Source organism: Tachypleus tridentatus, chromosome 7 (assembly GCF_004210375.1).
Source record: "Tachypleus tridentatus isolate NWPU-2018 chromosome 7, ASM421037v1, whole genome shotgun sequence".
Lineage (NCBI taxonomy): Eukaryota > Metazoa > Arthropoda > Merostomata > Xiphosura > Limulidae > Tachypleus > Tachypleus tridentatus.
The window spans coordinates 37,187,374-37,213,615 of record NC_134831.1 but is presented as its reverse complement, the minus strand read 5'-3'; the positions used below and the strand labels follow the sequence as shown (position 1 = coordinate 37,213,615).

General features: G+C 31.8%; 1 protein-coding gene across 1 annotated transcript in view; it reads left to right on the top strand.

Annotated features, from left to right (window-relative positions):
* The window catches only part of LOC143255448 (kinase suppressor of Ras 1-like), a 57,605-nt gene extending 31,391 nt beyond the window's left edge, over positions 1-26,214 (top strand). Inside the window, exons 7-20 of the mRNA XM_076511128.1 lie at positions 435-495; positions 852-932; positions 3,337-3,434; positions 5,866-6,117; positions 6,629-6,756; positions 7,320-7,418; positions 7,953-8,038; positions 8,433-8,524; positions 11,299-11,383; positions 12,896-12,992; positions 18,823-18,956; positions 19,267-19,404; positions 23,991-24,120; positions 24,513-26,214. Of these exons, the coding sequence (XP_076367243.1) occupies positions 435-495; positions 852-932; positions 3,337-3,434; positions 5,866-6,117; positions 6,629-6,756; positions 7,320-7,418; positions 7,953-8,038; positions 8,433-8,524; positions 11,299-11,383; positions 12,896-12,992; positions 18,823-18,956; positions 19,267-19,404; positions 23,991-24,120; positions 24,513-24,665 (1,634 nt within the window). The 3' untranslated portion in view covers positions 24,666-26,214. The remainder of the gene's footprint in view (positions 1-434; positions 496-851; positions 933-3,336; positions 3,435-5,865; positions 6,118-6,628; positions 6,757-7,319; positions 7,419-7,952; positions 8,039-8,432; positions 8,525-11,298; positions 11,384-12,895; positions 12,993-18,822; positions 18,957-19,266; positions 19,405-23,990; positions 24,121-24,512) is intronic.
* The last annotated feature ends 28 nt before the right edge of the window (positions 26,215-26,242 follow it).

Sequence of the window (26,242 nt, the reverse complement as noted above, 5' to 3'; positions counted from 1 at the left end):
TTTAATCTATAACCAGCATAAACATGATATTCAAGTGATGAACAGTTATTTTAAGTCATAACCAGTATGAATATTAGAGTGGAAAATTGTTTTAATCTCATGGTGTAACTAGCACAAATATGGTATTAAAGTGAGGAACAGTTTCATCTCATAATATAACCATTATAAATATGGTATTACAGTGGAGAACAGTTTTTATATTCATGACACAACCAGTATAATTATAGTGTTAGTGATGAACAGTTTCATCTTAAGACACAACCAGTATAATTATGGTGTTACATTGAGGAACAGTTTCATTTTAAGTCATGACCAGTATAAATATGGTATTAGAGTGAATGACAGTTATCACCTCATGACATAATTGATTTTTGAAGGAGGTTTAACTTCTATCTCTCCATTGAAGCTGTTTATTGTAATCTTTTTGTTTATAGCTCCTGTTCCTACTCCAAGATCACCACTAAAACAAGGAATGATTCACCAGATTCATCATAGGTGTGTTACAGCTTTTGTTGAAAGAAAGTTTTTCAGTGAAGCTTTTTATATTTTCTGTATTTGGCATACTTTAGAATGTGAAATACAAATTTTGTATTAAAAAAAGAACAACCAACAAACAAAAGCAACTTTTACCTTTAGAATGTTTTGTGAAATGTGTGTATATAGTTTCAGAAGCATAATGTGACTTATTTATAAATCCAATTTAAATGTTTCAAACTTGATTTCAAGGAGATAATTTTTTTATAGTTATTTATCTGCAGCAGGGTTTTTAGAATTTCTTTTCATTTTTTTTTTTTATCCACCATGAATATGATTTAGATCACACATGACTGATCGTGCTTGTGTATTTCTAGATTCATCCAAGGAATAAAGTTTACAACATGTGATTTCTGTGAGAAACCTATGATGTGGGGCTACAAGTGTTCAGATTGCAAGTAAGACACTTTTTCTGGTGCTACATTATTAGGTAGTGTTTTTTTTACCAAGAAATAGGCTCTGTATGCGTGGTGAAAGGAACTCATTTACTTGCAGCCTACGTTCACTTTTACAAAAATTAATAAGAGCCCCTACAAATTTTATGATAGTTTATGAAGAAAAGTTATGTTCATGTCATTCTTTAATGCTGTGGTTGGGTGTGGTTCAGTGAATAACCATGTTTAGACTGGAATTCAAGGGGTTTAGGTCCTGTTGCCTCAGAAAAGTGTTCTGCACTTTGGAAGTGATGGTGCATTGTCAAATCCCATTAGTCAGTTGGACTGTTATAACTTAGGAGTAGCTGTTGGGTGCTGTTGATTAATTGCTTTCCCTGTAGTAGTCCATCAGTTTAAAATCAGTAACATTTACAGTCATGTGAAAAAATTAGGACACCCTATGAAAGCCTGTGTATGTTTGTTACAATTATGGATAAATGGATATTTAATCACAATTGTAACAATACTGAGAAATTAAAGTAACATAACTAAACAATTAAAACTGAAGAAAAGACTTTTCAAGATCTTCTGTGAAATGTAATTCCACAAAATGCATATTCTAACTGAGGAAAATGCTAGGACACCCCCACATTTATACCCACTTAAAATGGCTCAACTCACACACAGGTGTATCACACCAGGTGCACATGATAAGAAGATCATTATTCAGCATTTTGAATGAGGCTTGCCCTATTTAAATCTCAGACATTTAGTTTGGTGTGCTTCTGACTATTGAAGTGAGAGTGAGCACCATGGTGAGAGCAAAAGAGCTGTCTGAGGTCTTCAGAAAGAAAATTGTAGCAGCTTATGAGTCTGGTAAGGGATTTAGAAAGATCCCAAAAGATTTTGAAATCAGCCATTCCACTGTCCGGAAAATAGTCAACTGCCAACATGCCCAGGTCTGGTCATCCAAGCAAGTTCACTCCGAGAGCAGACCGCAAGATGCTAAAAGAGGACTCCAAAAACCTTAAAATGTCATCATGGGACCTACAGCAGGCTCTGGCTACTGTTGATGTGAAAGTGCATGCCTCTACAATCAGAAAGAGACTGCACATGTGTAACTTGCATGGGAGGTTTGCAAGGAGGAAACCTTTGCTCTCTAAGAGAAACATCAAGGCCAAAGTTTGCCAGAGAGAATATAGACAAAGACCAGGACTTCTGGAATAATGTTCTTTGAACAGATGAGTCCAAAAATGAATTATCTGGACACCAGAACAGAGAACATGTTTGGCATAAATCAAATACAGCATTCCAGGAAAAGAACCTCATACCATCTGTGAAGCATGGAGGTGGAAGTGTCATGGTTTGGGGCTGCTTTGCAGCAGCAGGACCTGGACAGCTCACAATCATAGAATCCACCATGAATTCTACTGTGTATCAGAGGGTGCTTGAGGAACATGCGAGTCCATCTGTAAAAAAAGTAAAGCCGAAGCGGAACTGGACCCTGCAACACGACAATGACCCAAAACATACCAGTAAATCCACCAAGGACTGGCTGAAAACTAAGAAATGGAGAGTCCTGGAATGGCAGAGTCAAAGCCCAGATCTTAATCCCATTGAGATGCTGTGGAGTGACTTGAAACAGGCTGTACATGCAAGAAACCCCTCAAACATCTCACAGCTGACAGAATTCTGCATTGAGTAGTGGGGTAAACTTTCTTCAGACTGATATCAGAGACTGGTAGATGGCTACAAGAAGAGTCTCACTGCAGTTATTTCAGCCAAAGGGGGGTAATACTAGCTATTAGGGGGTAGGGTGTCCTAACGTTTTGCTCAGTTAGAATATGCATTTTTGTAGAATTACATTTACAGAAGATCTTGAAAAGTCTTTCCTTCAGTTTTAATTGTTTAGTTATATTCCTATAATCTCTCAGTATTGTTGAAATTGAGATTAAATATCTATATATCCAAAAATGTTACAAAAATACACAGGCTTTCATTAGGTGTCCTAATTTTTTCACATGACTGTATATGCATGTAGCCCTTTTGTAGCTTTTCTTGTATATTCTAAAACAAATTCTAAATGAACAATACCTCACATAATCTGATTATTAATATTAATTAAAATGTTTCTCATGTTTAACATACTTATTTTTATTATTTTTCATTTATTTATTATATGCATGTCTAGTTGTATTAGAGAAATATCTTGCAGCATTAGCTAAATATATAATGTAGAACTGACATTTTAAGCTGGATGAATCTTGTGAAATATTAATGTAGTTGGGTCAAATATATTTTGTTTTTTATCAGTATCCCTTATCACATGCATTGTAGAAGAAAAGCTGTGTTATAATTTGGTTTATGTTCCAGATATTTTTGTCACAAGAACTGTATAGAAAGTCTTATGACTTGATTTATATTTCAGGTATTATTGTCACAAAGATTGTAAAGAAAAGGTGCCTCCTTCCTGTGGCTTACCAAATGAGTATGTTAGATATTTTGCTGAAACTTTTAAAAATGAAGGTGAGATTTTTCTTGCACAGTAATGTTAATATTTATGTTTAGGAGTATTCTTAAGGTGAGATTTACAGTTTGTGTAATGTTCTAAATAAAATAGAAAATCATCTAAGGTACTTACTGTTTAGGGTATTTAGTTCAACACACAGTATTTTTGTTAACTTTGCTAGACCTTCAGTATCTTCATTTTTCTTCAACAATGAAGAGTATGTTCCCTATTTTCTCCATTATTGCCATTCATTATTTAAAGTATAACATTGTAATTTTAATTTTCTTTTAAAATAGATCATTTTATTTGATTTATAATATTTCTCTCATTTTCATTCCTAGTTTTACTGTACTAAATTACTGAACAGTTTTTGTTAGAGATTAAGAAGTTTTATAGTAAGGGCATGAAGTAACATAACTCTTATAAAAAAGAAAACATAATATCTTTGAGTATTAATGCTTTTTTAAGCTTTTCACAAAATTATTCACTTAAGAAACATTTCGCAAGTACATGGGTAACTTAGGACTCAAATTAGGTAATCTGTTGTTTAGCCAATGACCCTCATGGGTTAGTTGCACCTATTGTTGTTAAGTCACTTTATAATTTCAGAAATGATTATTGATATTCAGAAAAACTATAAACATTGATCTAATATATTTAAGGAAAAAAAACAATTAATAAAAGCATAAAACTTGAACATAAAAGTACAAACAGTAAATGCTGAAACAGTAGTTCTCAACAGAGGTTTAAAATTCAATTTTAGTAAAATAAGAAGACTGTTTTCTCAAAAATTCTTATTAGCCATGTAATTATATCTACTGATGGTATGCAACTCGTGAATTAATTGGTAAACATAATTATTATTAAACACTGATTATTTATATGTTCATGACCAATACATTTGTAAGTAATAATTCATTTGACCTCATCTATTACCATATTAAACAATGTTTGATGTATTAAACGTGACCTTTGTGAAGAAAGTAGTTAAACATATGCAAATACTGTATTTGCTGTGTGGCTGGTCAGATGTACTTTTCTTAATAGTTCCAAAAGTAACTTATGAACATTTGCTAGTGTTAAAAATAATATTCAAGCACAGACATTGAATTTGATTGTAGCTGATGAGTTCAACATGGTTTACAAGGACCTTAAATTTGATGAGAACCTTCTGGAAATTCATTAAAAGGATATCAAACAATTCAAAAGTTATTAAATTTTCCACAAAAATTATTTTTGTTGTCTATTTGTTTATTTTTACACCAAAATGTTTAATGAAAGCAAACCCTGCTGGGATAAATTAGTGTAATGACACCAATTGTTGTCCGTAATACTTTGGATTTTGTCATTGTATCAAGAATGTGAAATATGCATGAACTCTGCTATTAAAAGAGAATTAGTATATGATTTTATTTATCATATGAAGTTATAGATGGTAAACATACAAAAAAGTCATGGAACCATTCATTGAAAAATTGAAAGAAGTTCTTGAAAATATTTCAAGTAGTCTGTTTGAACTATGGCACATATAATAGAAAGATATCCTCTTGTTGAGTTTCTCTGTGCTTACATCTGACATGGTCTGAAACATATTTTAAACCTAAGTCATAACTAACTGTTAAATATTTACTGGAATACATAATTCATTAAAATTGAGGGAAGCTGGGTGAAACTTGACTTCTCTTAATGAGTTTTAAAAAACAGTTTGAAAGCTTTATAAACAAATCAGAATAGTATACAAGAAATGTGTGTTTAGATTTAGAAGAAAAGATTAAAACCTAGGACTAAATATTTATATCTTTTACATTACTTTACACTTAGGTTTTGATCTTCTGAAGTACCTATGCAACAAAAAACATTTGAAATTTTCTACCTTCACATAACCTTGTAATTTTTGAATAAAAATAGACAAGGATTGTTTTAAGTGGAATGAAGTTAAAAGAATGAATTTTTAGTTGCTGCATTGGCAAACAAATAAAATACTTTTGCTAAACTTGCTGACTTCATAGAATAATTTTGCAAAGCTTGCTGACTTTATGCTGTTTCTACCCTGTGTTTTGTACATTGGTGATGATTTGTTCATGTTTCTATGAAGGTATTTAAATATATTGGGCTTCAGAATTAAAAATTATTCTTTATATCACAATACAATTTAAAGCACTTTCTTTCAGTTTAGATTAATGTTACATTAAATGTAAAATAAATTAATATTTAAAACCACAGAAGTTTCTTTTTCTTGAATCTGTACTTGTGTGAAACCTGTGTAAGTACCTTTAAGTTTTTGATGATATACTTGAAAAGTCATCAAATGAAGAAGAGGAATGACAATGAATCTTTAAGTATCCTTTCAAAATAAAAAAACTGGGTAGATGGAGTTTTTAAAAACATAAAAGAATCTCCTGGGCCTTGGGTGCTGTTTTACTCTATTCTGCCCATGGGTTTTTGCAGGGAATTATTCACCAATTCTAAACCAGGCCAATTTTCCTGGTGCACCTAATTTTACAAAGAGTGATAGCGGGCGGAAGAAGAAACGGTCTAGGCTGCACCCAAGTATCAACATTCCAGCATTTTCAGGCCCAGACTCCTCGTCAAACACATCATCCTGCAACTCGTCCACACCTTCTTCTCCTGCACTAATAATCACCTCAGCTCAGCAAACCCCACCTTCTGCATCAAGATTAGAGCAATTTCAGTTTCCAGGTACCTCAGCCCTGTCAAAGATTGTGTCTGCTTAATGTTTGTAGCTGTATATCTTTTGTTTCCCATGTGAATGTCACTTTCTTGCTTTGTGGCTCAAGTGGTATAAAAATCTAAAAGTATTACATATGTTCTTCTTAAGTAGGTACAATACTACTGGTAGACAATATATATGTAACATGTACCTCACTCACCATTAGATATACTATTCTCCATGTTAATACATGATGTAAATACTGGTAAACAACAGATGTCTAGTGTTTGTCTGACTCACCATCAGACATTTTATTTTCCATATTAGTACATGATGTGTATACTGGTAAAAAATAGATATATAGTATGTTAAATTTCATTGTGAATAGATAAATTAGCTGGAAGTTTTCTTTTATGATTCATGACATTCTGTGACTTTTTTTCCATCTGTCACCACTTTTTAGCATTTGTTTTGTGACATTATTTGACTTGTCTAAAGAATTATTTAACAATTATTTATTTTACACGTATTGATTTTCAGATCTAAATAATGTTCCACAATCTGAAAAGGATGTTACCATTGAACCCAAACCTATTGTGGAAGTTGTAGAAACACAGAAGTCAAATGACAGTGATAAAACAGTGTCGGGAACATCAGGCTCAGGAAGTGTAAGTCAGTAATAGTAGTAGAAACACACAAGTATAATGGATAATGATAAAACGGTGTCAGAAAAATTAGACTATTAAAGTGTAAGTCTGTTAATAGTAGTAGAAACACATAAGTATAATGGATAATAAGAGCACACTATGTCTAAGACATGAAGTGCAGAGGATTCAAGTTTGTATAAATACCAGAAAGGCAGGAGTTTAATGATATCATTGAAGTAGTTTTGGAACAAAAGAGTTAGCATGTTAATATTTATAGAAATTATAGCAACACAAGTGTAATAGCAGTTAGGAAACAGTGTGAGAAATTTCAACAGTAGGGAATAGAAGTGTACATGAAACAGTAACACAAGTTTGGTGATACTAATAAATCATTGTGAAGAATGGTGAGAAATAGAAGTTTGTATAAAAACATTAAGAGAAAACTGAATTACGAATGTTCATCTGAGATTAATAGTTCATATGAGAGGGTATTTATTGTTGGCTGTTATTATAGTGAATTGTAATTAAGCTTACTGCTTCCTGGAGTTGGGTGTTTGTGTCATTTGTAGTATCTACTCCACCAGACTGATTCTGAGAAGACACTAGCTGACCGAGTGGATTCCCAGGACAGCCAAGTTTCTGACATGGATCCTAGTGAAAGGTCGTGGCCTCGACAGAATAGTGTATGTATTATAAATTGGATAGTAAATTTTCTTTTTAGTTTTCACCATTGAATAACATATGTATAATTAATAAAATGGAACTTAGTTCTCTATTTCAAATAGAAGTTTGTGTACTACTGCTTTTTGAAAATATTTTTCTTTTTTAAACAAACATCATCTTTAAGGTTTCCAAGATTTTCTCTGTATATTTTTTACCATCAAAATGAAATATCTTTTAAAAGAAAAGCCTAGATTTTGTTGTAAAGAAGATATATATACATATATATATTAAAAACAAGAGAACTATATTCTAGATTTCAATTTAAACAACAGAAACTTATGAGTGTTCTTCTGTTTCTCATTTACAAAATGTGTAGCTGTGTATGACTTTATACCATGTACACACTTATTTAGAAAACAAATATGATCATTTTTTAAAATGTTCCTTGCAGTTTTAGTTTAGTCATTTTTTATTGTTGGTAAAAATTTATCCTAAAATATATTTTTTAAAAATATGTATAATTTTGTGTCCATTTTGTTTCATGTATTTTTCAGCTATCCTTAAGGGAATGGGATATCCCCTTTGATGAGCTTCAGATAGAAGAGACGATAGGTGTAGGGCGGTTTGGTGTAGTTTACAAGTATGTCTTCCTGGTTCAGGAGAAAAGATTAATTGTGATAGAATATTTTGGGTATTTTACAGTTTTTTCTGAGTATTGGTGGATAGAATTTGGTGTAAGGTATAATTACATTTTATGTTTCAGGTTATATATTTAATTCTTAAATTTTACAAAAATGTTTAAAGGAAATTTAAAAATATTAAATATGGAAATATATGAGGAAATGTATTTTCCAGAGAAAAACGTTTAAAAAAAATTTTTTTTGATTAATCTCAGTATTATTCTGTATATTTCTTCACAAAGTGAATGAAACATTAACATTTTTTAAGTTTTCATTATTTTGTGAACTGTACAGTTCTAAAGATTTTTGCTGGTTAAAGTTTGTAAAATAAATCATTTTTGTTTGTTTTCACAGAGGAAATTGGCACGGTAGTGTGGCCATAAAAATGTTAAATATGGATGATACAGATGACAAGAAGACTCTGGAGACATTCAAACAAGAAGTAGGTACTTTAGAAATTAGTGTTTCACACACACACACACAAAATATTCACAGGAGAAAACAATGTTTCAACCTTCCTAGGCCATTTTCAGGTTAACTGTATAATACAATCTGGTTTACTGATATTGTTTGCTCCTTATCAGAAAAAGTGTTAATACCCATACCAGCTGTTCTGAGATACAGTGAAAATAACTCGGGAAGGATTATATAGCTGAACAATATCAGTAAACCAAATTGTATCATACAGTGAAAATAACTCGGGAAGGATTATATTACTAAACAATATCAATAAATCAGATTGTATTATAGAGTGAAAATAACTTGTAAGGATTATATTACTAAACAATATTAGTAAATCGGATTGTATTATAGAGTGAAAATAACTTGTAAGGATTATATTACTAAACAATATCAGTAAATCACATTGGTATTATACAGTAGTAATAACTTGGGAAGGATTGTGTTAGTAAATAATATCAGCAAATCAGATTGGTATTATACAGTGAAAATAACATGAAGGATTGTGTTAGAGGAAAGGCAGCTAGTCATCACTACCCACTGCAAACTTGTGGGCTATTGTTTACCAGTTTCCTACTGGTACAGCAGTAAGTCTACGGATTTACAACACTAAAATTAGGGGTTCAATTCCCCTCAGTGGACTCAGCAGATAGCCTGATTTGGCTTTGTTGTAAGAAAATACATATACTTTTTACCAACAAATAGTGTGACTGACTGTCACATTATAATGTCCCCACAGCTGAAAGGTTGAGCATGTTAGGTGCGACTGGAATTGGAACATGTGACCCTGAGATTGCCCTAACTACTTGGCCATGCTGGGCCTATCTTTATTAAATTACCAAACTTGTTTGCTTCATGATACCCTCATGTTTCTTTCCTCTTTCAATTTTTGCTTTGTTTTTTTAGCACAGTATGACCACAATACCCCATTCTATCAAAATTTAAGAAGATATGATGTTCTACCAATGTGCAACATAGAAGCTCAATATTTACCACTTTGTTGTAGCTAACGCTATAAGAAAATCGTGATTTACTAACATGTTATCAAAATACTGACCAAAAATGATTTAAGTATCGTGTAAAAATAAAATGTTACTATTCTGATGAGCTGTAGTGGACAGTTGTGACGGTGTTATAATGAGCCACCGTACAAGGGCTACAACAAGACCCACTCATCCCCTTGTCATCTACTACCCAGCTGGTTTCAATATCACAATTAGCCATCTTGCTGTGATTTTAAAGTGGTTCTATATGCTTTAATGTTTCAAATAAACATGACACATGGGTCTGTTGTTATACCCAAAAAAATGCACAAGAATTTTATCATCGGGTATATATTTTAAGTACATGAGAATAAAGTTTCTTTAACTTTGAGGGGAAGATCACTTGTTGTCTGCTTCATCACAAAGAGAATGTTGAGATGTGTGCACCTGTTAGTTGTTCATAATCCTGATTTTGGAAAAACAGTGGGGTAGAATTTGTTGGGTTCTTTACAGTACAGTGGGACTTGCATTAGTATGTGTGTAACTCATTATGCTTACATAGTAACCAATAAATGTGTAGTTTCCAGTGATGTAAATATGGCTAGTTTTGACTGGGCTAGTGTTCTTTGTTTGGCCTTCTTGATTGTAACTTGAGAAATGAATTATTCATCAGCAAACAGCTCAACTGGGTGTTTACAAAGTATTACCCATAATTAAGTAAATTTGACTACTATACATGATATGTGTGTCTGTGTATCAATATCAATTTAAAATAAATACTTAGATGTCAGTTATTTTTCTATGATGTAAGAGCTTTTTACTTGTAAATAACTTTGGAAGAATGACAGAATTATATAGAATATATGTGTAGTTTTTAATTGGTTGTAAAGTTATCGGTATAAAAAAATTGGGCGTAGTTTTGTTTAATGATGTGGAGCTGATGTAAACTTTATAAATATTATGGTATTTCAACACGCATAAAAGCTAGAAGGTTCTTATTTTATATAATAGCTTGCCAGTATTGGAAATTTGAGTTTATAATTCATACAAAAATAGAAACATTGTATTGTGGGCATCATAAAATGTAATTTGACCCAATAAAAAATAATGTACCAGTGTGACATATGAAAATCAATATTTAACAGTTTTTTTATATTTACTTTCAAATTAAAAATTACCTAATTTATAACACTAAAATTTGAATTAAATCTACAATTTGTTATCAAGTTTATTGACATATGTTCATAAAATAGTTATTCAATGAATTTTGAATGTAAGTTTACAAACCTGATCTCATTTTCTCAGAACCCTAGCTACCCATTACAGTGGGGTTAAAGGACATATTAGTAATTAATTTAGAAAGGTTGTATTATAAGAAACAAATTGAAAAGTAAAAATTCATATATTGATGCAGAAAACTTCTGTTTGACTGTTATTTGACAACAAAATAATTGTTGGCAAATTGTAAAAATTTTTCAGGTATATTGCAAAAGTTTAGTGTGCTTAACTTCTGGCTACTACACGTTACATATGAGAACAATTAATTTAAATGATTCAAGAAATATTATGTCACTTATGACGTACAAAGTTGGAGAAATTTTGAAAAACACAAACTAATTATTTCAAATTTAAACTTCACTGATATAAATTCCATTTAAATTCTTCAAATATTGTTTGTTAAGTGGATTGGTAATGCCATCGACTGATAATTTCTGTTTTGAATCAGTGGGTAATATTTAAATATTGAGTTATTTTTTGTGTCATGATTCTTTAGGTAGCAAATTTCCGAAAGACAAGACACGAAAACCTAGTCCTTTTTATGGGGGCCTGTATGAAGCCTCCACGTTTAGCTATAGTCACAAGGTTAGTGGTTAAAATCTGAAACTTACACTACTAGTTATAATTTGTGATCTCAAGCTAACATTTACGTCAGTACATGACAGCTGTAGTTAGTAGTGGAAATCTGACATTTACATGACTATCTATAGTTAGTGGTAAACGTCTCATATTTATATTATTACTGTAGTTAGTGGTAAAACTCTGATGTTTACATGACTAATTGTAGTTACTGGTAAAAATCTATTGTTTATGTTATTACTGTAGTTAGTGGTAACAAGCAGATGATTATGTTATTTGCTGTTGTTAGTGGTAACAAGCAGATGAGTATGTTATTTGCTGTTGTTAGTGGTAACAAGCAGATGAGTATGTTATTTGCTGTTGTTAGTGGTAACAAGCAGATGTTTATGTGACTAACTGTAGTTAGTGGTAAAAATCTGATGTTTCGTGACTAACTGTAGTTAGTGGTAAAAATCTGATGTTTCGTGACATTGTAGTTAGTGGTAGAAATCTGATGTTTATGTGATTGGCTGTAGTTAGTGGTAACAAGCAGATGTTTATGTTCTTGGCTGTAGTTAGTGGTAAAAATCTGATGTTTATATGATTTGGCTGTAGTTAGTGGCAAAATCTGATGTTTATGTGATTGGCTGTAGTTAGTGGTAAAAATCTGATGTTTATGTTATTAGCTGTAGTTAGTGGTAAAAATCTGATGTTTATGTTATTAGCTGTAGTTAGTGGTAAAAATCTGATGTTTATGTTATTAGCTGTAGTTAGTGGTAAAAATCTGATGTTTATGTTATTAGCTGTAGTTAGTGATAAAAATCTGATGTTTATGAGTTTGGCTGTAGTTTGTGGTAAGAACCTGATGTTTTTGTGATTGGCTGTAGTTAGTGGTAAAAATCTAATGCTTATGTGATTGGCTGTAGTTAGTGGTAAAAATCTAATGCTTATGTGATTTGGCTGTAGTTAGTGGTAAAAATTTGATTTTTATGTTATTAGCTGTAGGTAGTGGTAACAAGCTGATGTTTAAACAAATAGCTGTAATTTCAAGTTTAGTAGTGAAAAGCACAGTTCATTTCTGTTATTGGATGAAAGCTAACAGCATTTGTAGAACACTTTATTTTTGGAATTACTTAAAAAAAAAACATTTCATTTGTAACATTTGCAGCAATACTGATGATCTAGAAACAGTGCCCTTCAGCTTGTTTGATTGTTGTGAAACAACTGTACAGTTGACTATAAATTGTTGAAACTATCAGTGTCATATTTACACTCATTTCATGTACAAAATAAGTATTTTTGTGAATTCGTTTGATGTATCTCGTCAATTGATGTGGTTCATTGCAAACTCTGGAACGTTTAAGTTCTGCTACTGTTTTATTAAAGTGTTCCTTAACCTAAAAGTATAAGCCATTGTATGTACAGTGCCCATTCATGAATTTTTACTGGTACAACCCCAAAGGCCAGTTATTTCAGTTTTTTTTAATGGTACAATGAATTTAAAGGTAATTTTAAATCATTTTTCATGAATCTTTTCAGTTTATGTAAAGGAATGACATTATATAAACATATACATGTCAGGAAGGAGAAGTTCAATCTCAGTAGGACAATCAGAATAGCTCAGCAAGTGTGTCAGGTAAGAACTGTTGTTTTAATAGCTCAGCAAGTGTGTCAGGTAAGAACTGTTGTTTTAATAGCTCAGCAAGTGTGTCAGGTAATAACTGTTGTTTTAATAGCTCAGCAAGTGTGTCAGGTAAGAACTGTTGTTTTAATAACTCAGCAAGTGTGTCAGGTAAGAACTGTTGTTTGAATAGCTCAACTTGTGTCAGGTAAGAACTGTTTAAATAGCTCAGCAAGTGTGACAAGTAGGAACTGTCATTTGAATAACTGTATGTAAGGTAAGAACAGTTCAGTAGCTCAGTGATTGTGTCAGGTAAGAACTGTTGTTTTAATAGCTCAGCAAGTGTGACAGGTAAGAACTGTGATTTGAATAACTGAGTATGTAAAGTAAGAACTGTTCAGTAGCTCAGTGAGTATGTAAGGTAAGAACTGTTGTTTTAATAACATAGCAAGTGTGTCAGGTAAGAACTATCATTTGAATAACTGAGAGTAAGTATGTCAGGTAAGAACTGTTGTTTAGTAACTCAGTGAATGTGTTGGGTAAAAACAGTTTAGTTATTTAGTGAGTACATAGGGTAGGAACTTATTTAGAATGGCATTCTGAACTGGTCAAATTAGTATTAGCTAGTATACCAAATGTAGTTACTTTTTGTTTTGCCTTCTTAGTGTATAATATCAATTTGAGACCTAAAATTTTCTGAATTGGCTGAAGATTACATATTAATGTTGGAATTATATATCAAAATATCGGTAACTTCAAAAATACCTATTTGATGAAACAGTTCATTCTAATCTTTGTAAAGAACTAGTTATATAAGAAAAATATATTTAATTAGCTTGTCTGATGTGCAGGGTTTTTTTAGTTTTTCACTAAGTATACAGCTTACTCTGATTAAATATTAGTGTCAGTGACAATTCTACTTCAAATATGACATTCTAAGCCTTTTCTCAATGTAATCTTGAAAACTGTATAGCAGTGGATATTTTATTTAAATATAAATGCATTATTACCAGATTCATATGACAGTTTTTAAGGGTCAAAAATAAATTAAGGAAATTTATCAAAATTTAAAGAAATTGCTGTTAATCATTGATTACAAGACAAATAAAACCATATGTCCTGGATGTTGTCAGTTCATTTGAAAAACAGGATTCATGGCAAGAATGGTAAGTACAATAATCTTCAAATTTCCCAAAGTGTTCTATTAAATTCACTGATGTGTGTTTATTGAAACAGAATGTTGTTAATGTTTTGTTTTACAATAAAATTTTGCTCTTTGTTGAAGGGAAGATTGTTAATATGTTTTACGATAAACCATGCTGTTGTTTTTAAAGGGAAGATTGTTAATATGTTTTACAATAAACCATGCTGTTGTTTGTTGAAGGGAAGATTGTTAATATGTTTTACAATAAACCATGCTGTTGTTTGTTGAAGGGAAGATTGTTAATATGTTTTACAATAAACCATGCTGTTGTTTGTTGAAGGGAAGATTGTTAATATGTTCTACGATAAACCATGCTGTTGTTTGTTAAAGGGAAGATTGTTAATATGTTTTAAGATAAACCATGCTGTTGTTTGTTGAAGGGAAGATTGTTAATATTTTGTTCTGTAATAAGTTGTACTGATTTTAGTTGGAGCAAATATTGTTAATATGTTTTTATTAATGAATTATACTGATGTTAGTTGACTGAAAGATAGTAAACATTTTTTTTTTTACAATAAACCATGCTATTCTTAATGAAGGAGAGAGAAGGTAGTGAATATATTGTTTTACAATAAAACTATGCTGTTCTTTATTGAAGGGAAATTTGTTAGTATATTGTTTTATAATGCATTATGTTGATGTTAGTTGAAGAACAGATTAATATATTGTTTTACAGTAAGTCATTCTGATGTTATTCTTGATGATGAGAAACCCACTTGAAATAAAAATGTATCTCAGAATAGCTGGTATGGGTATTAACACTTTTATTGATAAGGAGAGAACAATGTTTTGACCTTCCTCATTGTTCTCTTCTTATCAGTAAGTGTTAATACCCATACCAGCCGTTCTGAGATGCACATGCTGATGTTAGTTGAAGAAAAGATTGTTTATATTGTGTTTTACAATAAACCATGCTGTTCGATGAAGGGAAGTTTGTTAATATATTGTTTTATAATCAGAGCATGTTAATGTTAGTTGAAGGAAATATTAATATATTGTTTCATAACGAGTCAATGGCTATAGTATTAGGAAAGATTGTTAATGTTTAGTTTTGTAGTGAGCCATGCTGTTCGTTTTTTGAAGGGTAAATTGTTAATATTTTGGTTTATAATGACTCATACTAATTTTATTTAAGAGAAGTTTGTTAATATATTGTTTTATTAGTCTTATTGATGTTACTTAAAGGTAAGATTGTTAATACATTATTTTACAGTAAACCATACTGTTGTGTGTTGAAGGGAACGGTTATTGATATATTGTATCAGAATGAGTCATGCAGATGTTAGTTGAACAGAAAATAGTGAATACATTACTACATGTTGTTTGTTAAAGAGAAGAGTGTTAATATATTGTTTTACAATAATCCATGCTGCTGTTTGTTGAATGGAAGATTAATTTATTATTTATAAGGAGTCATGCTAATGTTTGTTTAAGAAGAGATTCTTAATACAGTAAAATCTAAGGTAGACTCACATGGAACTGAGTAAATTTTTCGGCTTAGACATAGTGAACATGCATAATTAATATATATAATTTTTAAGTGGAACATTATACTTGCTTAACTCAAGGGAAGTTAGACGTTTGTGAATAAAGTTATTACACTGTTTATGCTATATTTATTAGAATAAGAACATTAATAGACATTCAAAATATACATAAGTACACAAAATCTTAATCAAATTTATTTGAAGAAAGTGTCCAATTTCAACTGTTTTGTTTTTTTAATGGGCTTTCTCATGCAGTTAAAAGAGAACGCCAGTTCTACGGCATTTTCAAGAATTTCATTTTCCCTTTCATTTTTGCATACAATTTGATAACGTTATTATAACTTAACACTTGTGATGAAGTAGGAATTTCTATTTCTTCACTACCTTTTCCATTTTGTTGATCTTCTGAATCTCTCATGCTGTTACCATATTGTGATTCTATTATAGATTTTAAATCTGTTTCATCAGTTTCTATTAAAACATTCTTTTCAACGTTCACAGAATCATCTGCATCAATCTTCTCAGAGTTTGGATTTCACTAGAATCATCATAACAAATAACTTTAAAAAAAATGAGGGTATTTAATAGCTTTTTTTAAAAATGAGGGTATTAAGTAAGTTTTCCCTAAATTTTAAAATTATGGATGATAGGAATTTATTTTTTCGTGAGAATTATGTAAAGAGTAGAATTTTGCACTTAAAAAACATGTAGTTCTACAAATTATGAATCTAATTTAACTGTGAAAACAGTGACAGCATAAAAAGAAAATATATTTAACCAACTATTTACTGTAATAAAATGTCTGCAAATGTATTAATATTTAAACAAATTATTAATTAAGAATTTATTAATATTTAAAGAAATTATTAATTAAATAAGAAATTAAAATTTAATCAAAAACATTTTTTCTGCCTTACTCAGGTTCTAATCCTACTTGTTGATAGATGAGACAGGTGAAATATAGTTTTCTTCCCCGTTACACAGGTTCCACCATATGGAGAGCCTTTTATAAGAGAAGTCTTAAGATAATGCTGCAAAATTTTGGTATTTCTGGATTGTACATGTTTCTGCCCTATGCAGTTTTCAGCTTAGACAGGTTTTACTGTATATTGTTTTATAATGAGACATGCTGACGTTAGTTAAAGGAAAGTGTTAATTTTAATTTCATTGCCAGTCATGCTGTTGTTTGTTGAAGGGTAGATTGTTAATATATTGTTTTATTAGACATTCTGATGTTAGTTGAAGGGAAAGTTGTCAATTTTTTTTTTGTAATACACCATTCTATTTGTTCAAGACAAGATTGTAAATTTATTACTTTACAATGAGTCATGCTGTTGTTAATTGAAGGGAAGATTAGTTATGTATAGTTTTTAATAAACCATTCTGCATTTTGAAGGGGAGATAGTTAATATATTTAGAATGCTTTATGCTGATCTATTTAAGGGGAAGATTGTTATTTTATTGATTTATGAGTCATACTGATCTTACTTGACAAAAGATTGTTGATATCTTGTTTTATATGCTCCTTTTGAAGTAAAGATTGTTAACATTAATTTATAATGTATCATACCTTTGCTAGTTAAGGGAAGATTGTTAGTATATTATTTTGTAATGACTCGTACTGATGTTTGTTGAAGGGAAGATTGTTAATATGTTATTTTATGGTGAATCATGTTGTTATAAGTTGAAGAAAGATTTTATTTTGTTATTTAATATGCCAAGCATATGTTACTAAAATTCTTAAACCCAACAACCCTGCTGCATACATTGTGTCTACATATTATGCTCCAACTGTTTAGATTCTATAATGGCTTCCCTAGTAACTCACTCCCATCTTATGTTAAGGACACTTATCATGCCCTTAGACTGTTCAACACAGTTACTTTTAACCTCTAATCGTACTCAGTTTTGTTTTTTTTGTTTACTATGGACATTAAATCATTATACTTCATAATACAGCAACAGGAGGGTTTTATAACCTCAAGACACTTGAGAAACATCCTGAACTCTCTCCACTAATACTCTGTAGGTTTGTTTTTAATAACGAATTCTGTGAACACTTTAGTAGCATAGTAATGAGAACTAAAATGAGGCTCCAATTTTGCAAACCTTTTTTGTTGGATGTGTCGAAGGACACATGTTTACACAGTATAATGGTCCCCTACTTCTATTTACTAAAACATATATGGATGACAATGTTATAATCTTCACAGGCACCTATTGCAAGCTAAAAACATTAATTACATAATTTAATTCCATCCTTTGTTGTCTTACACGTATGATATTTCTGATTCATCACTACCATTCGTGGGTATTCTTTTTTCTGTATCTTCTGATAAAATAACAATCGGTGATTATTTTTAAACCTACAGACACCCAAAACTATTTGCACTTTAATTCTAAGCACCCATACATATAAGAAAGAATATCCCAAAATCCAAGCTCGTTAGGCTACGTAAACTGTGTAGCGAACCTTATGATTCTTTGTGCAATCAACAGAACACTAATAATTTTTTTCTTGATCATAACTACTCCAAAAGCTTGAGACACTGAATCGTGACCACAAATTCTTCACCTGTCACACAAATAACTCTTAAACTCTTCTATACCAGGCTACTTGTTACATTGTCATGCAACCTTTGATTTAGAACGTTTTCATTTACACACTTATTGTGCACTTTGTGATACCTGAAGAAGGCCATTCCCCAAAACGTTTTATTAAAAAATATATATACATATCCAGCTAATTTCTTGGCAGTTTGACCTACAACATTTTCCCATTTTATCTTTCAACAACCACTAGGCATAGTTTCCAACACATATTCCTTTGTCATTTTGATGTTAGTTGATGGGAAGATTGTTAATATGTTTTATAATAAGTAATGCAGATGTTAGTAGAAGGTATGATTAATATATTGTGTTATAATGTATCATACTGATGTTACTTGAAAAAAAGATTAATATATTACTTCATAAAAGTCATGCTGTTGTTATTTGAAAGGAAGATTGTTAATATATTGTTTTTGATAATAAGTCATGCTGCTATTGTTTCAAGGTCAGAGATGGATAGTTTTTTATTTAAATTTTATGCTTTTTAAGCACATGTTATTTTAGAGGACAAAGATTTATTTTATCCATGGGCATTTTTACCTAGGGTATGGGATATCTTCATGCCAGAGAAATACTTCACAAGGATCTGAAGACCAAAAACATATTTTATGAAAATGGAAAGGTTGTTATTACAGACTTTGGTCTGTTCTCTGTTACCAAGTTGTGCCAAGGTAACCGGTAGGTGTTATTAACAGATTACCTTTTGTACTTATGTTGATTGGAACTTGCTAATTGGTTTAAAGCTTTTCACTTTAGTTCTGAAGTGCATAACCTACAAAATGTTAAATAAATCTATGAAAAAATTTATTACAAAAATGAAGTTTTGAGAACTGTGTGTATGTTTTTGATGTATATAGATTTAATAAATATATCAAGTTGTTAAAAAAAATTTTGTAACTCACAGAAATCTTTATTAGTTGTAAGTAATAATTTTTTTATGTATGTGTTTTCTAACATTAAAGTAAGCAGCACTTATTAAAACTTTCAGGAAGGGTGATTGGTTGACAATTCCAAAAGGTTGGCTGTGTTATTTAGCTCCTGAAGTTATTCGTAGTCTAAAAGCAGGTAATCAACCAGATGATACTGACTTACCTTTTTCTACTGCTTCTGATGTCTATGCATTTGGGTGAGAAACCTTTCTTCAATTTTTGATATCTTTTATTTTTAAACTTGGACTGTGTCTGTATTTTATCATTAGAGATACATGTTATTTTTACTTAACGGTTGGAGAGCTGGTATCATACCTTATTTCATATGTTTTGGAGATTTAAGCCACTTTTAAGTAAAGCTGTAACATAGGTAGGAAATGGAATGGCATATCTCTGTAGTTTAATAAATTGCTGAGATCTTTCTCAGCCTTTGATATTAGGATTTGGTTTTAAGACAAGAAGCTGTGATGTTCAAGATATCTCAAACTCTCAGGATGAAAGGCACATCTGTATATTGTCAGTGCTACCAGTAGATGTTGCAATGATAGCTATTCTTCAAAACTTTGAAGTGCAGAATTTATTGGGTGTCAAGGTAGCAAAAGAACAGCTCTGACTATTGCTAGTTTCTATTCTAGATTTGTGTGACTGACAGAAGATTGAAGAAATGTGATTCACAACCACACTGCCTTACGAGTTGTTACTTAACATTGGGATGTTTATAATATTAAACGTTTCTCCCATTAGTTTTCATTTTCTCTCCAAATCCAGTTTAAACAAACAAAAATTTAATAAGGATCTCAGATTTTAGAAATTTGTAGTCATATTAAATGGTATTTATGATATAGGTAAACTTTTAACTCTTTGAACCCTGAATGGTGGAAAACCAGTCTAAGGAGAGGCTTATACATCTGAAAGGCAGGTTTTCTGGCTCAACTAGTATTATGTAGTGGGTCAGTAAAGCAACCAGTGCTAAATTATCTGATGGCAAGTTACCTGTTCAGCCTCATGTTCCTGATGATTTTCAGTTGACTTGATCAACTCACATTACTTCATTTTCAGCTACAGATGCTGAATTCTAACCACTGGTAAATGTAGATTCAAAATAACGTCCCAAATTCAATTTGAAGCAAGAGTTTGCTGCTTGATTTTTTTTATTGTTTTGGGATGAATCTGTATGAAACCTAATCTCACAGGAAACAAATCATCAAGCTGAACATGTAAAAGAAGAAAAACTTAACAACTACCATGCTAAATCTTTTGACCTGCTCCTGAACTAAAAGCTTTCTTCAGGTGTCAACTTGCCATAGAAATTCTGATTACAAAGACAGGTACAAGATGTACTGGAAGAAGAAGGATAGCTGGATTACATCTACACCTAAATTTGGTTAGGTTTTCTCTCAAGATCGATTTCGAGCTACCTGGTCAGTGTTGCACTGTGTAAAGAAAAGAGATCCAAATGTTTAGAAGTCAGACAAAATGTACAAGAGCAGATCAATTTTTGATGTTATTGTGGATAACTTTCAATGATACTGTATGAAAGACTGTGAACTGTTACGGGATGAAGGAATGATACCCACAAAAAAAAAGAGCTGAACATAAAGCAATATATCAAAGAAAACCAATCAAGTGGGGGGCCTAAAAACATTTTTTTTATGCAAGAGCAAAAGTGGATACATTGAATAAGGAAATTTGTACAGGGAAAGTTGATGTGGATTGGCCATTCAAGACAGCTTGGTGGCTTAGTTGTGCAAACCATTTGAAGGACAGCCAATGCATATTTACTGATCAACTTTACACTTCTGTAAATGTTGCAGATTACATGCTAGAGAAACAAAGTACACAATTGTGCAATACAGCTTTGACCAACAGGAAGAAATTTCCCACGGAACTTGTCAAAAGGAAAATGGACTGTGGTTCTCATTTATTGTTGTACAGTGGTAATACAGCTGCTGTTGTGTGATGTGACAAGAAAAGTTTATTTTTTGGCAACAAAGTATACCAGTGATGCTAATGTAACAGTATTGAGCTATGCTGGCAAGAAACATAAACAAATGCCAGTGCCATGCTCAGCTCTATATGGCTGGCACTGACAAAATGACCAGATGATGAAGCTGTAAAGATGCAGACATCTTTACAAGTGGCCAAGATGACTTATTGGTGAAATTCTTTGTTTGATGTGCCTACAATTTTTATGTAATACAAAACTACTACAAACCACACAAAGAAACTGGAAAGCATGTTCATATCTTCTGCATGTTTGTCAACAAACTGTGTCACAAATTACTGGAAACACACCATCTTGCACAGGTCCATATGTCACATCTGGCTCAGATGATACACGATTGCTGAATGAATCAAATGTTCCAGTACACCTACCTCAGTGACTACAAGGAGCAACTTCAAACAACAGATGTGTATGATAGAACACCTAATTTTTATAGGCCTCCAAAGGCCTATAAAGTTTTACTTTATCCTAGTCCAGAAAGTAATGCATCAGATTTCTACTTGTCTTCAGTATCAAGTTACCTATAATTTGTGTGATAGGTGTTGTCGATTTCTTTTCATGGACAGAACCAGTAATCCACATTTAATGGAAAGTGTTTAATAGAGTTCCAAAGTGACAAGATCTGAACTTCTTTCATGTAGAAATAAAAACTTTGGCTAAAGCATGCATTTCACTGTTGATTCTCTGGCTCGTTTTCATTTTTCAGAGATATTTTATTATTTTTGTTGGATACAAGTCAGAAAAGGTCAAGGCCTTTGTTGGGTGTGTTCCAGGAAGATTTTTCCCAAGGTCATAAACTTATTATGATCTTTTGTGCTTAAGATTTTTTTTAATCAGAGTCTTGAACTCATCTTCACCAGTAGATTGTAATATTCCTTCCCATAATTACTTTTGATTTTTAACTTAAGCAAGCATTTAGAGAACTGTCTAGATGAGTAATTATGTACTTTTTGTTATCTTACTTCCACCAAGGTAAATGAACAATATAAAATACTCATAAAGGCCTGAAGTTTGAATTTTTCTTAGTATTTGGGAACATTTCTTTGCTGTAAACCTGTAACTGCTTACTAAAACATACAAGAATTGTAAATTCCACTCTGCAAATGGAGGTAATTACTTCTGCAAACCTGTAAGTTGTCACTCCAAGAAATAATGTTGACTTTTTCTAGTGGTGAAACATAAATCTTGGAAGTTACTGTTCATGTATCATGATGTTATAGCAGTGGTTTGTGGTAATGTAAAATATTAATCAACAAATTTCAAGAGATGCATCTCAGAACAGCTGGTATCGGTATTAACACTTTTACTAATAAAGCAGAAAATAACATTTCGACTTTCTCAGGTCATGTTCAGGTTAACAAAGAGAGAGTTTGCAAATGACTGTTGCTGGACACGTCTTATGGGTGAGAGTATAAACGGGTATGGATGGGACTGTAGGGGCATTGCAATTAGATGTTAGGTTACTGATTAGTATAGTTATAAAGGTGCTGCTTTATATTGGTTTTAGTTGTTGTACAAGTAGGACTTCTTTGATTTTGTATTTTTTTTTTCTACTTAATATCTGTGTTTGGTGGTAGTGAATTCTATAAGGGTTGCTAATTGATTGCTGTGGATGTGTATCAATGGGTTGGGGTTTTGGATATAAAGTATAAAGGTACGTTGATGATACAATTGCTGGATTCACGTCAACAAAACACACACGTAGTTTTTTCAACTGCATTAACTCTATATACCCCAACATTAAGTTCACCTGTGAATAGGAAAAAAAACTATCCAACAGCATTTCTCAAGCTCACAAGAACCAATACACAATTCAAAACAGAAATCCAGAGAAAAATCACTGATACTGGTTTGTACATTCCCTGGGACTTGGCACATGAAACAAAACAAAAACTGAACATATCAATAAACCAAATACACAGTCACAAAACCATGCTTAACCGATGAAATTAACAAAATAAAACAACACTTCATCAACATCAACAAATTTCCTCCAAACACCATTCAATAAAATTATACGTGCACACCTAGTCTAATCAACAACAAACAAATGAAAATAAATCCCAAGATATAACAAACTACAAAACCTTAGACTGCTTCATACCATATGTACCCAACATCAGCAAAAAAATAACCATTTGGAAAAATACAACATTCCAGTAAATACCAAATTTATTCAAAAACCAAGTACAAAACTGAAATCCATGCTATGTAAAAACTAAACTGACAAATGCAACAAAAACATTATTTACAAAATACAATGCAACAACTGTCAAGAGTTGTATATTGGAGAAACAAGCAGAAAAATGGAAACCAGATTCAAAGAACATGTTTTTGAACACTACAAATCAAATACACAACATATAACCATAGAAAACACCTGAATACTAAGTAGGGAAACAAATGCAAAATCAAAGAAGCCCTATTTATACGGCAACTAAAACCAAAATTAAACTAATATAAGGAACACCTTTATACCTATACTAATTAATAACCTAACATCTAACTGCAACGCCCCCTACAATCATGTACCCGTTTATATTCTCGTTCCTAAGACGTGCCTGGCAAAAATCAGTTGCAAACTCTCCCTTTGTTAACTTGAAGATGACCTAGGAAGGTTGAAATGTTGTTCTCTGCTGTATTAGTAAAAGTGTTAATACCCATAGCAGCCGTCAACTGAGATACAGTTTTACTTCAAGTGGGTTTCTTATCATTATGAAAGATTAAGAGAAATTATAATGTTAGATTCATATAGTTAATGACCTCATCTTTCCCTAGTACTGTATGGTATGAACTTCTATATGGAGAGTGGCCTTTTCATGGACAGCCACCAGAGGGCATTATCTGGCAAGTAGGAAAGGGAATGAAGCAGCCTCTTACCAACATTCAGGCCTCTCAAGATGTGAAGGTATGGAAACTGTCTTCAGACAAATAATTATAAATAATCATTAAACTTTGATTACTGTTTAATGATTTATCACTGTAATAAATGTTGCTGCTATGGTTGATTTGAATCTTCTTTGCAGAAAGTACAGAACATCAACTTTTTCTTATTTTATTGTGTGATTCATATGACCTGATGTTTTAAACACTTTCTGTATTATTTTACTAAAGATTGAGAGTATCTAGCTGCACATCACCTAAGATAAATTACAGTTTCGCTTCAACAGCTAACTCGGTGCACCATGGGTTCTCTATGTATATATCCATGGCCTTTAATTTTTTTTTCCCTTTGTAAAAAGCACAGTTAACAAAGATAAAGTTTGTTAAAGTAAAATAAAAAGTATATTTTTCTTTTAGGATATTTTAATGGCCTGCTGGGCATACAAACCAGTAGAGCGACCACACTTTGGAAACATCCAGTCAACACTCCTCAAGCTTCCAAAGAAACGATTAGCAAGGAGTCCCTCCCATCCTATTCACCTTTCACGTTCAGCAGAATCAGTCTTGTAGTGAAGAGAATTCCAAGCTGTTCTGTAAATATTGTTCGTCAGGATCTGTGCATTCATCAGTTTTAAACACCATATTAATTTCAAGAGAAGTTTCAGGAACAGTGGGGCATATGAAACTTATTTCCAGGCCTTTTGTTGGAATGTGGCTTAAGAGGAAATGCTCCTTTCACTTGGGACAGTTAGCTGCCTTTTTTAGTAGACTTACAATACCAAACTAATTTTCTTTATTTATTAAAATACAACAAAATGTATGTACAACACTGCTTAAGGAGAAACTCCAACAGTTTTAGGTATTTTCACGCTGATGATATTTTTTCTTGTAAGGTTGGTTTTAAGAAGGTGTAGCATTTCCTCTAAGCTTGTGCCCCTAGGTGTCCACTTCTTTTATAGAATAAAAGTGAATTTTTTTTTTTTCAAAGTCTTATGTAATACCCTACTGGTGCTACATCACAGAAATTACTTCTTATGACACAAGAAAAGACGTTATACATTAAAAAAAAACTGTTAGTATAAACATTACCTAATTGAATGTAACAATATATTACCACTGGAAAAGGTACCAGCTTTGTTATGTTGATTGTTTTATGTTATTACAGATTAATTTATTACTATTCATACATCTGTGTGGTGGAGTAGGTTGTTAGCTTTTTCCCACTTTTGGTAGACTAGGACAGAGAGGGTGTTATATGGCCCTTGTCTCGTTACCAAGTTTAACATATGCCACCTAGTGCTTTATGATCCAAAGATGCTACAGTTAAAATCATCACATCTACCTTTGCTTGTTGTCTGTTTCAATGTATGCTTTTTTTACATTTAGGTGTTACACGTTTTTTGAAACATGCTCGAACATTAGAGATAACTTCTACTTCCTGCTTTAGCCTCTCCTCATATTTATGCCATACACAAAAGGTAGATTCTTTGTTATCAAGTGTACAAATTATATGTGTATTGTATATACATGTATAAAATCTAGACTTAATGTTTTGTATTAATTTCAATTTAATGTCTTCTGTCACATTATGTAAAATAAGGTCCAATAGGCCACAAGAAAAGTTAGGCTTAGACTGTACAGGCCCTAGGTATGGAAAACTTGTAGTATTCAGTTTATTTTCAAGCCAGTCACACATCACTGTAAATATAGAAGGGCAGTATTTATCTGCCTCAGAACATTCTCCAGCTGGTGCTTCACTGTAAGTGTGGGAGTAGAATCAGTTGTGATTTGGTAAAAGTCACGCCTAAGCTGGAAAGACGGCAGTTAATGAATCTTTCACTTTAAAAGGACAATCTTTTTGCAGTAGGATAAAGAAAACTGAATGATGTTTTGTCTTACTTTCGATGTGATCTGTGAAAACATTTATGCATATTTCTACTAGTTAGTTGAATATCCTCAGCTAACACTTAGTTCTACTTAAAGGTTAGTGTATCATCCACCTCACTTTCTACTTCACTCTTGCTGTGTATAAAGGTTCACAGAACTGTGTATGTGATCCATCACCTGTATTTATGTGCAAACTTTAGCCTAAGAGTGTAAATACAAATAAATAATTATAATATGATGTTTGTTTTGTAATAATTTTC